This window comes from Sapajus apella, unplaced genomic scaffold (assembly GCF_009761245.1).
Source record: "Sapajus apella isolate SASKATOON/1434 unplaced genomic scaffold, GSC_monkey_1.0 scaffold123, whole genome shotgun sequence".
Lineage (NCBI taxonomy): Eukaryota > Metazoa > Chordata > Mammalia > Primates > Cebidae > Sapajus > Sapajus apella.
The window spans coordinates 1,446,278-1,458,582 of NW_022437063.1; the positions used below are offsets into that span (position 1 = coordinate 1,446,278).

Here is a 12,305-nt window from a genome sequence, read left to right on the forward strand (position 1 = left end):
GCTGACGCAGGCTCCCAAGTCTCCTGGTTACCCAGCCTGCCACCCTCAGGTGAAGCAGGGCTTCTGGCCCAGCCCCCGCTCCCGTGGGGGCAGCAGCATGCCTTGTCTTGGCTTCCCTACCACGCCACTTGCCTCCTCCAGACCCCAAGAGCACCCTGGGGCGCTCTCTCCTCCAGCAACCTCCACCTGAATGCTCTCCCTCTTGATTACCCCATGGCTCACTCCTTCAGCTCCGCCAGCTCTTGGTTCAAATGTCACTGATCAGGGAGGCCCTCTCTGACTCCACTGCCCTAAACTGCCTTCCGCTGGCAGTCCTCCCCACCCCGCACCACGGCTTAGTTATTTCTGTAGTCATGTGATGAACCAAGCCTCACTCTGCTCTGGGGCATGGCCTGGCTCTTCTTCCCTGCGCCAGTGTTTACACAACGAAGCCTGCACGTGCCTGGCAGACACTGGTGCCAGCAAACTTTCAGGAGCACCCAGAGCCCCTGCTTTTCTCCCTTCACACATGGCTCCTTGACCCGAGGAGGTGCCCTGTGGGCTGGAGCTGACCCTTCCTCAGGCTGCCCCTTCACCCCACCCCACCAAAGCAGCTAGCCTGGCCAGTCTGCCATGCAGCTGGTGCCAGATGTTCTAGGAGCTTCTAGAAGGCCGGGCAGACCCTCCTTGGCTCATGTGCTGAGCTTTGCCAGAAGCAGTCTTCTGGGCCTCAGTTTCCCCACGAGCACCCTGAGCCAGGGAGGGGTGGGGGCTCTGCTCCACCCACTCTCCATCATTCCAGCAAGAGAGGTGGCTCCACAGATCCTCGCTGCCTCTTGATGGTATCACTGCCCTGGCCGAGGTGGGTGAGGAGGCCTCTCTCCACGGAAACAAGTCTCAGGGGAGCCAAAGAGGTTGCAGCCTGGTCTCCATGGCAACGGGCCAGCTGCTGCGCCTTCTCCGCTGGCCCTTCCCCCTCCTGAGCCTGCCCTGGGCTGGAGGGGAAAGAGGGGGGTGTGCCTTCCCCACCCTCTTCCCCCTCATTATAACTCCTAGTCATTCCCCTTCACGTCCCTCCCATTTCTGCCAACAGAGCTTGTTCCGGAAGCGCCAGCTCCACCCCGGCCCCCCGGCTCCTGACCGTGCCCTCCGTCACTCCCACGCTGCTGGCCACAGCCCTGTTCACAGCTCTCACAGGCCACCCGGCTCTTTTTTTTTTTTTTTTTTTTTTTAGGAAAAAAAAAAAAAAAAAAAAAAAAAGTTTTTAAAAAAAGAAAAAAAAAAAAGAATAAAGGAAAGGAAGAAAGAGGACGAGGGAGAGAGAACAGGGGTGTTGCTTTATTGCCCGGGCTAGAATGCAGTCTAAAAATGGGTATGCCTGTAATTGTGTTTAATAATAGAGACATGAAAAAAAATGAGGGAAGAAAATAATTAACAAGCAGCCAACCAATATTTCATTTAAACCTGTAAATACATGTGATGTAGTACTGATAAGAGTGTATATTTTGTGTATTTAAAGTGGAGAGTTCTATGAATGTTAATTAAGTCTACTTGTTCCGGATCTGAGTTCAAGTCCTGAATATCGATGTTAACTTTCTGTCTCATTGATCTGTACGTCTTCCACTATTATTGTGTGGGAGTCCAAGTCTCTTTGTAAGTCTTATATATCTGGGTATTTCTGTATTGGGTGCATATATGTTTAGGATCTTTAGCTCCTCTTGTTACATTGATCCTTTTATCTTTATGTAATATCCTTCTTTGCTTCTTTTGATCTTTGTTGCTTTGAAGTCTATTTTATCAGCAAAAATTGCAACTCCTGCTTTCTATTTATTTTTGCTCTCCATTTGGTTGGTAAATTTTTCTCCATCCCTTTGTTTTAAGTCTTTATGTATCCTTACATGTGAGATGGATCTGGATGTAGCATACCAATGGGTCTTGGCTTTTTTTTGCTTGTCTGTGTCTTTGGATTGGGGGATTTAGTCGATTTAAATTTAGAATTAATAACAATATATGTGTGTTTGATACTGTCATTTAATGTTAGCTGGCTGTTTTGCCCATTAGTTGATGCAATTTCTTAATTATGTTGATGTTCTTTATTTTTTGGCATTTTTTAGAAAGGCTGATACTGGTTGTTCCTTTCTATTTGTAGTGGTTCTTTCAGAAGCTCTTGTAAAGCAGGCCTGGTGGTGATGAAATCTCTGAGTGCTTGCTTGTTCACAAAAGATTTTATTTTTCCTTCGCTTATGAAGCTTAGTTTGGCTGGATGTAAAATTCTGGGTTGAAAGTTCGTTTCTTTAAGGATATTGAATATTGGCACCCACTCTCTTCTGTCTTGTAGGGTTTCTGCTGAGAGATCTGCTGTGAGTCTGATGGGCTTCCCTTTATGGGTAACCTGACCTTTCTCTCTGGCTGCCCTCAGTATTTTCTTTCATTTCAACCCTGGTGAATCTGGCGATTATGTGCCTTGAGGTTGGTCTTCTTGAGGAATATTTTTGTGGTGTTCTCTGTATTTCCTGGAGTTGAATATTGTCCTGCCTTGCTAGGTTGGGAAAGTTTTCCTGAATAATATCCTGAAGCGTATTTTCCAGCTTGGATTGATTCTCTTCGTCACATTCAGGTACACCTATCAAGCGTAGATTAGGTCTTTTCACATAGTCCCATATTTCTTGGAGACTTTGCTCGTTCTTTTTTATCCTTTTTTCTCTAATCTTGTCTTTTTGTTTTATTTCATGAAGTTGGTCTTCGACCTCTGATATCTTTTCTTCTGCTTGATCAATTCGGCTGTTAAAACTTGTGCATAGTTCGCGAAGTTCTCGTGTTGTATTTTTCAGCTCCATTAATTCACTTATATTCCTCTCTAAATTGTGTGTTATTTTTAACATTTCGTCAAACCTTTTTTCAAAGTTCTTAGTTTCTTTGCATTGGGCTAGAACAAGTTCTTTTAATTCCCAGAAGTTTCTTATCATCCACTTTTTAAAGCCTGCTTCTGCTAATGGAACACAGTCTTTCTCCATCAGGCCTTGTTCTGTTGCTGATGAGGAACTGTGATCCCCTGCAGAGGGAGAGGCATTCTGATTTTGGGTATTCTCAGCCTTTTTAGGCTGGTTTCTTCCCTTTGTTATAAATGTATCCATCTGTGGTCTTTATGATTACCGTCTTTATAATTGGGTTTCTGAATGGACGTCCAACTTGTTGATTCCCGGCGCTAGAATCTGAGCAACCCACTACGCCAGCCAAAACAGCGGCTTTAAGATTGATGGTGCTTTTCTGACTCTGCACCAAGAACCGCCGCACCAAAGCAGCGGCAAAACCGCCTCAGCGGCCTCAAGAGTCGCGCTGGCGACACGTGGGGCTCCTCCGCTGGGAATCTCCTGGTGCGTGAGCAACAAAAATTGATCTGAAAGTGTGGCGTCCTCTCGTTCTCTGCTCTTTCAGTGGGAGCTGCAATCCCGAGCTGCTAGTGATCAGCCTTCTTCGACCTCTGTCCCACCACCTGGCTCTTGAACCTGCTCTGGGCTTTCTGGCATCTCTCCTTGTGCCTGCTGCTAGCTCAGTGGAGCACCTTTCCTCCTCCTCTTGCCCCAGCAAGCCGGGCTTGAACCCCAGGGCTGCCTCATGAAGCCTTATTCAGGTCCACCAGCCCTTGGTTCAGACTCAGGTGCCTCCAGGGACCAGGCTGGTAATATAAAAAGGGAGAGTGGCTAGATTGTGCAGTGATAACGCCAGCTGCCCCTTCACCCCCGCTGGGTGGCAGTGGGGAGTGGTGGGGTCTGGGGCACACTGCAGAGCCCACACCCCCATCCCTGGGGCTGCTCCCTGCTGCCAGGTGCAAGCGCAGGCTTACTGTTGCCAAAGCCTCCAGTTCTTCAAGAGAGGCCGGAAGTTCAGAACTTTTGGACAGACCTTCCCATTTAAGAGCTGTTGACTCTGGCCGGGCACCGTGGCTCACGCCTGTAATCCCAATGCTTTGGGAGGCTGAGGCGGGTGGATCACTTGAGGTCAGGAGTTCAAGACCAGCCTGACCAACATGGCAAAACCCCGTCTCTACTAAAAATACAAATATTAGCCTGGCGCGGTGTTGCATGCCTGTAATCCCAGCTACTCAGGAGGCTGAGGCAGGAGAATCGCTTGAACTTGGGAGGCAGAGGTTGCAGGGAACCAAGATTGCACCACTGCACTCCAGCCTGGCGACAGAATGAGACTCTGTCTTAAAAAGCCAAAAAATCAAAACCAAAACAGAACATGACGGGGACCAAGCTGAGCGTTCTTGCAGGTTGAACTTGGGCAGACCCGGCCTGGACTCCTCTTTTCTGACGCTAACAGGATTGCACTATCAGAGTTGACTCCCTCTCCAGGCCCTCCCCCGAGTCTGTGCCTCTCCCAAGAGCAGGGCCGCTCCTTGTTTATCTCTGTGGCATCTCCAGAGCCTGCGGAGGCTCTGGGGGATAGGACGAGAGGGAGCTGTAAGGACTGAGGGCCAACATCGCTCCTGCCAGGCACTGCACTCCTGCCTCTGCTCACTGTCCCGCTTCCTTCCACACCAAGGGCGAGGCAGGGGCCATCAGAATGCCACCTTTACGGAGGAAGAAATGGGGTTGGAGAGGGGAGGATTTGCCCAAAGTCATGGGGTGCGAAGTCAGGCAGCTGGGATCTGCATTTAGTTTGTTCCCAAGGCCAGGCACGTCACAGCAGTACAGTATGTGCGTATGCGCTCGCTCTCCCTCTCCCTCTGTCTCTCTCTCTCCCTGCTAGTCTGGGGCAGTCCCTGAGGAGGCCCCTGGGCCAGCCCTAGACAGGCAGGAGGAGCTTCCTACCCTCCCCTTCCTGTCAAGCTGGGTTCCGCAGCTCCCCAGGCCTGCTCCTTGTGTTGGGATCCCAGCCTGGCTGGTAACAGAGGGTCTCTCTGCTGGGCTGGGCCTTCTGAGCATGCTCTGCCCCCAGGAACCTGGAGGACAGAATTTGGCGGCCCTGGATCCCTTCCAAATGCCCCGGGTCCTGTGGCTGGCCCCCAGCGCCCGTTTTCAGAGCTGGGGGTCCCTCCCTGCTGTGTGGGCTGTGTGACGTGACGCCAGTCCCCCAGGTCCAGGGGCACGGTGGCCTGCAGCGAGGCCTCTGCGGCACTGATGCCTCCCTGGTGGCTTGACTCTGCCAGCCCAGCAGTGGCCCAGCTAAATATACCCTGCTGACGTCAAGCACTCTTCTGCTCCTGGGGTTTTTCTTAAGCTGCATTTATAGTTTGCGTGCTGCTTTGTAAAGATTTCACTTTTTTTTTTTTTGGCCCCTTAGCCGACTGTCTTATTGAGTGTGCTCTGACTTAGATGATTATAAAAATACTTTACAGCTGCTGCATTAGAAGGCTGGCAGGTGTCCAGAGGCTGGGGCATTTTGGTCAGTGTCAGTCTTTAGGTGAAGAAAACTTCCCTCCCCTCCCCCAACGCGTGCACATGCACACACATACACACGTGTACACACGTGCTCACGTACACTTTCCTTCTCTCCTTTCCACCTTGTTTGTCACCACCTCCACAAGGCCAAGGAAGAGGCTACCTGGGCTGGGCTGGGCAGGGGGCTGTGAGCTGCCTGCTGGGCAGCCGGCCTGGCAGGAAGGGACCAGCGTGCTTCCTCTGGGAGGAGGCCTGGCTGGCGTCTCTCCCTGGGCCTCTGGCTTACCTGGGCCTAATCCCTTCCTCCTTCTCTTTCTGGGCTTTCTCTGTCTCTCTCACTCTGTCTCTGTCTCTCTCTCTCTTTCTCTCTCTCTCCCCTAGGCCAGGGTGGTCCCTGAGGAGGCTCCTGGGCCAGCCCTAGACACGTGGAAGGAGCTTCCTACCCTCCCCTTCCTGTCAAGCTGGGCTCTGCAGCTCCCCAGGGCTCCCCCTTGGTTGGAGTCCCAGCCTGGCTGGTAACAGAGGGTCTCTCTGTTGGGCTTGGTCCTCTGTGCATGCTCTGTCCCCGGGAACCTGGAAGATGGAAGTTGCTGGGCCCTGGATCCCTTCCAGATGCCCTCGTCTGCCTCTCTTCTGCCCTGGCAGTGACACCCCACAGCTCTATGTCTGCCTAGAGACCTCAGCCCTCTGCCTGGGGTCCAAGTCTCTGTCCCTTATGCCCCTGTGGGAGCTCCCTCCATGGCAGCAGGTGCAAAGGCTCTGAGGCAGGGCGCCCCAGTGTCAGGAGCAGCTGGGAGGCTGGTCGATGGGTGAAGTCACGGAGGGTGTGTGTAGGAGGATGACTCTGAGCCCAAGAGTCCCATGGCCCGTGAAAGAGAGGATGGATTTTCTCTGAGTGTCCCATGGCCCATGGGAGAGAGGATGGATTTTATTCTAAGCATGATAAGAAGCGGTTGGAGGGTTTTCGTTGTGGAGGGAGTGGAGAGGGGGAACAAATTATTCCGTTTGCACTTGAAAGGGCTTACTCTGCCTGCTGTGAAGAAGGGATCAGGGGCCGGGAGTGGAGTAGGAGGCTGCAGCTGCTCCCAGGCAAGGAGCAGTGAGGTGTGAGCGGCTCTGCCACGGCCGCGGGGGAAGTGGTTGGATTCACAGGTGCTGTTTGCTGGTAGACAAGGAGCGTGGGAGCAGGGAGAATTCAGGACGCCTCAAGTCCTAGGACGTGGCAGGGGCGGATGCCAGGTGCCATCGACGTGTTTCATGTGAAAAGGTAAAGAGCAGGCGGAAGGGACCCCTTGCAGCCTCTAGTCCACGCTGTTCTGGTTGTGCCGAAGCGCGCTTGCTCACTTTGGTCTGGCCAGGACTGATCGTCGGGGTCAGCTCTTTCATTCTGGCAGGAATTGGAAGGATTCTAGGCAGGTGTGGGAGTTCAGGCTGAACCTCCTCAGGGATCAGAAGCTGGCATGTCCCCGGGGGGGCCCAGGATTAGGGCAGCACCGCGGGCCTCCATAACTGCTCCTCTGTGTCTCTCTCCATGTCCTCAGAGCGGGACGCCTTCGACACGCTCTTCGACCACGCCCCGGACAAGCTCAGCGTGGTGAAGAAGGTAAGCTGTTGGTGGGGTGTTGGATGTGTTCTCCTCTGGCTCTGGCTTTTTGACAGCACAAATGCCCGCTGGGAAGAAGGTGGGAAAATGTTTGGAATCTCAGAAATGTTTGCCACATGGATTGAAATGTAATTACAGTCAGAAAACGTAACCACAGTGCATAAAATTAGCGCCTTTTAACTCAACATCTCTGCTCCCTGGGTATCCTCCTGCCTGCCCGCTCCACTTCTGTTAAGTGAATTACCCAGCCAGCAGTTCTGACTCGAGGCCTTTTTTCAATGTGGAAATGTTTTTAAGCATGTCAGCCTGCTGCTCTCGCTGGCCTCATGACCGTCCCCGGCCTGCCCCATAAACACGCAGGCCTGTGCGGCTGAGCCGTGCCATGCATGGACTTGGCCCGTTTCCCTGCAGACAGAGGATGGGCCCTCACCAGCCCAGGCAGCCTGCTGGTCAATCTGTGGATGGAAAAAATGCCAAGTCTCTGGAGGTGGGTGCTGGGAGTGCTCAGCTTTGGGGGACCTGCCAGGAAGGCTTGTTCCCCTCGAAAGGAACAGGGGCCCATTAGCTGCACATTAACTTACCTGCAGGCATCCCATTCGGGAGGCTGCAGTGGGGTAAATGCACATGCATCCCTTCTTCCCATAACATCGGAGGAGCACTTATTTCTAACCATGGTGCAGGTGAAGGAGTTCTCCTTTCTAGGACAGCTTACTCAATCAAACAGCTTGCTTAGTGCAGGACTTGTCAGAGCCTTTAATAGGCTGACCTGTACTGTACTTCTCCAAGAGGGAGCTTGGTAGGAAGCATTTTCCAAAGGTGTTTGTTGATAGTGCGGTTTATTTATCTATTCATTTTGGGGTGGAAGGTGTTATATTTCTGTGGAACCCACTTTTGGAAAATGTTGGTCTGGGTTTAAACAATGAGATCCTTCATTCTTGGAGGCACTTTGTAAAAGGCTGTTGGAACCGTGCTAACGGCCCTTCTGGGACAAAGCCTTCTGAGCACTCTTGGGTGGTGAGGGATACACTTGGAGCCTCAGAGGCCCCCACCTCCACCCTGTCACATGTGGCCCCTAGAGGCCCTGACAGAACTGGTTCAGGGAATGAATCAAATCCAGCTCCCCCGATTGTGTGACCTCCGGCGAGGGGTGAGATTATACCCCAGCCTCAGTTTCCCCATCTGCCAAGTGGAAACAGGGATGTTACCTACCTCTCGGGGGACCGTGAGGATAAACTGGGATTCTGTGCATGGGCTTCGCCTGCGGCATGTTGAACATGGTGTAGCCTAAGGTCCCTTCATCTCTCAGTAGATACGATGTTCATTCATTCTTTGAAAGACACATTTTGGGCACTGGAGCCACCGGCAAGAAACGAGATGGAATCTTGTTTTGCCTGCTTCAGCCTGCCCTGTCCTCACCTTCACATGCAAGTTTCGGTGTTTGTGGTTCTCTGGGCCCCAGAATGAAATCAGGGGTCCCTTCCCCCATCTGTAGGTTTCTCCCTGGGTCGTCCCCTCCTATTCCCTCCCATCCCACCCACATCAACCACAGCCTGAAGACCCCAAAGTGTTTGCAGATGTCTCTCTGTCTCTCTTTCTCTGTCTCTGTCTCTGTCTCTCCCCCCTAGGCTGCAGCAGTCCCTGAGGAGGCCCCTGGGCCAGCCCTAGACACGTGGGAGGAGCTTCCTACCCTCCCCTTCCTGTCAAGCTGGGCTCTGCAGCTCCCCAGGGCTCCTCCTTGGTTAGGGTCCCAGCCTTGCTGGTAACAGAGGGTCTCTCTGTTGGGCTTGGTCCTCTGAGCATGCTCTGTCCCCAGGAACCTGGAGGATGGAAGTTGCCAGGCCCTGGATCCCTTCCAATGCCCTCATCCCCCTCTCTTCTGCCCTGGCAGTGACACTCCACAGCTCTGTGTCTGCCTAGAGACCTCAGCCCTCTGCCTGGGGTCCAAGTCTCTGTCCCGTATGCCCCTGGGTACCCACTCAGCTCACTCCTACTTGGCACTGGTGCACCCTCAAGTCCAGCTCCAATGCCCCCTCTCCTAGGTCTTAATGGGGGTCTGCACACCTCTCCTTTGGCTCATGAAATCTCCCCTGCACTGCATGTTTCCCTGCAGTGCCCTAGCTCCTGATGACTCCGTCCCACCATTACATGCATGCGGAGAACTACATCCCAGGCCCTGTGTCAGGGGCCGGGGATGGAGCTCTCTTTACTGTGTTTCTGTCCTTAACGCCAAGCAGCATGCTTGGCACATAGTAACTGCTCAGTCAATTTGAGCAGAATGGGTAAGAAATCATATGGGCAGTGGTGGGTAGTATTGAGTTTCCAGAAAATTTCAGTTCAGTCGCTGAGGAATTACAGATGACAGGTTTTGAACTGCTGGAGAGAAGCCACTGCCCCTTGGTACCTACATAACAGGGCTCAGAAAATCCCTGCTGCCTGGAGAGAACCCCCTGAGTGGATCTCCCCATGCACTGAAAATCCACAGGCGGGCCGGGCATGGTGACTCACGCCTATAATCCCAGCAATTTGGGAGGCCCAAATAGGTGGATCACCTGAGGTCGGGAGTTAGAAACCAGCCTGACCAACATGGAGAAACCCCGTCTCTACTAAAAATACAAAATTAGTTGGGCATGGTGGTGCATGCCTGTAATCCCAGGTACTATGTAGGTTGAAGCAGGAGAATCCCTTGAACCTGGGAGGCGGAGGTTGCAGTGAGCTGAGATTGCACCATTGCACTCCAGCCTGGGCGGCAGAGCAAAACCCCATCTCAAAAAAAAAAAAATGAAAAAAACCTCAATAGGCGTGGCCCAAGGCAGTGCCTCCCTGTCAGTCATTCTGAGTGTGCCGTTCATGGTTCCAGGTCACATCTAAGATACATTTGCAAATGTAGCGATCCTCCCCTGGCAGTTTTGTATCTTTCTTAAGGGCATCGAGTGTTCTTCAGTGTGATTGTTAAATACGGCACGCGTGTGCGGATAGGCATATGTGCGCATGGGTTGGTGAACAGGGACACGCATAGCCAGGATAGACGCGGGCACAGTGCCATGAAAACTTGGGGCTATTGTCGGGATGTTGCGTTTGAAACACGGGCTCTTTATTTCAGCAAACGGGAGATGATGAAAGCGTTTCACGGCGCCAGGGCTGGCAAATGTCAAGCCTGCCCCTCCAGATGGGGCCTGCACGCGGCCACTCATGGCTTCTGTGTCTCTTTTGTTCTTGGCAGTCTCTCATCACTTTTGTGAACAAGCACCTGAACAAGCTGAACCTGGAGGTGACGGAACTGGAGACCCAGGTATACGCGGTTTTGCCCGCCGCTGTGTTCAGTCGGTGTTTTCATCCCAGGTGGGGCGGTGAACACAGCTGGGGCCATTTTGCTCATCTTGCAAGGAATTCCCGTGGCGCGGGCAGAAATAACCACCGCGGCCTTCTCAGCCCCTCTGTCTTCCTTTCCTGGGGCTGTTGCCACAAAGCACCACGAGCCAAGTGGCTGAAACAACAGACCTCTGTGTCCTGGGGTGCTGGAGCCTCGGAATCCAAACTCAAGGTGTGGTCTGGGTGGGTTCCCTCCGAGGCCGTGCGGGAGGATCTCTTCCTGGCCTCTCTCCCAGCTTCTGGGGTTTTGCTGGGATCGTCGGCTTCCTCGGCTTGTACACGCATCGGTGTTGTCCTTGTGTGCGCGTCTCTGTGTCCAGATTTTCCCATTTAACCAGGACTTGGTCATGCTGGATGGGAGCCCGCCCATGACTTCATCTTTACCTGACTGCATCTGTGTGAACCCGTTTGCAATATGCCACATTCACAGGTTTTGGTGATTAGGGTTCCACTGTGTCTTTTTCTGGGAGATGCAAAACCCCAAAACACCTGAGGGTGATATTCAACCTCTAACACTCTCCAGGGCTCCACCCAAGCCCACCACAGGGCCTTGGCACCTGCAATTCCTCCATCTAGAACGTGCTGGCCCTTAGGAGGCCAAGGTGGGTGAATCACCTAGGGTCAGGAGTTCAAGACCAGCCTGACCAACATGGAGAAACCTCGCCTCTACTAAAAATACAAAATTAGCCAGGTGTGGTGGTGCGTGCCTGTAGTCCCAGCTACTCTGGAGGCTGAGGCAGGAGAATCGCTTGAACTCGGGAGGCGGAGGTTGTGGTGAGCCGAGATCACACCATTGCACTCCAGCCTGGGCAGCAAAAGCGAGACTCACTTTCAAAAAAAGAAAAAGTAAAAGAACACACTGGCCCCTTCAGCCTCTGTTGAGCGCCGCTGTCACCCTGTGGCTGGGACCTGGCAAATGTCCTCCTGGTCAGTATGTGTAACATATTCCTTCTGCAATGAGTATATCAAGTTTACTCCTCCAGCCCCAACCCCCGCTCAGAGCTAAAGGAGCATCGTGAAAATATGTTTTTGAGCACTCAGCAAGCATTAATGACAAAATACAATTTTCCCAGGATTAGCGGGGTACTTGGATGCGGAGGCTTTTGAGCACCTGGTACAGACATCCCTAATGCACAGCTGATCCTTCTTAAACCCCAGGGCAGCCGAATCCATTCCCTTCTCCTTCTTTAACTTTTCTCATTTGCTTTTCTAATTAAAAAAGTAATTCAGGTTCATTGTAGAAATGTCTGAAAATGCAGATAAGCAAAACAAATAAAAACCATCCGTAATCCCATCACCCGGGGATGACTGTGCAGAGGGTTTTGTTCAGACCTGTTCTCTACGTGGACAGCGAGTCACGGGCAGTGTGGGTCTGTCCGTGACAGCATCACGGTGCGTTTTTAATGTGTGTATTTATTTGCGTATTGTTTGCCAACCATTTATTGTTTTCCGCAGTTTACAAATGTTGCGCATTCAGCCTCGGATTGTTTTCTGTTTGAGACCTTTGCACCCCAGAAGCAGGGGAGGTGAAAAGTAAAAATCGTCCTCTATCCTTTCCTGCAGACCTCCGCCTTCAGACCCTCTGGGGTAACTAACTACAGTTCGTGGTTGGATGTGTATTTTTCTAGATAGTTTTTGTGCATAACTGTATTTTCCTAAATGACGGTGGATCTTGCTGTCCACTGCTTTGTAATGTGTTTTATGTCACTAGCTACACTGTGGACATCTTTTGGTGTAAGAGAAAGTATGTGTGTTTCTGTCTGATTCTTTTTCCCTTGCTTGGTCTGTCCATCTATCTATTTTTTGTCACTTTTTTTTTTTTTTTTTTTTGAGACGGAGTCTCATTCTGTCACCCAGGCTGGAATGCAGTGGCACCATCTCAGCTCATTGCAACCTCCGCCTCCCTGGTTCGAACGATTCTCCTGCCTCAGCCTCCCGAGTAGCTGGGACTATAGGCATCTGCCACCACA

General features: G+C 52.1%; 1 protein-coding gene across 4 annotated transcripts in view; it reads left to right on the forward strand.

Moving 5' to 3' along the window:
• The window catches only part of PARVB (parvin beta), a 143,447-nt gene that overhangs the window by 112,119 nt on the left and 19,023 nt on the right, over positions 1–12,305 (forward strand). For 2 of the 4 annotated variants that reach the window (XM_032261410.1, XM_032261412.1), the window contains exons 9-10: positions 6,905–6,966; positions 10,187–10,255. In XM_032261410.1, coding sequence (XP_032117301.1) covers positions 6,905–6,966; positions 10,187–10,255 — 131 coding nt within the window. The remainder of the gene's footprint in view (positions 1–6,904; positions 6,967–10,186; positions 10,256–12,305) is intronic. The other 2 variants (XM_032261411.1, XM_032261413.1) reach the window with 2 other exon arrangements.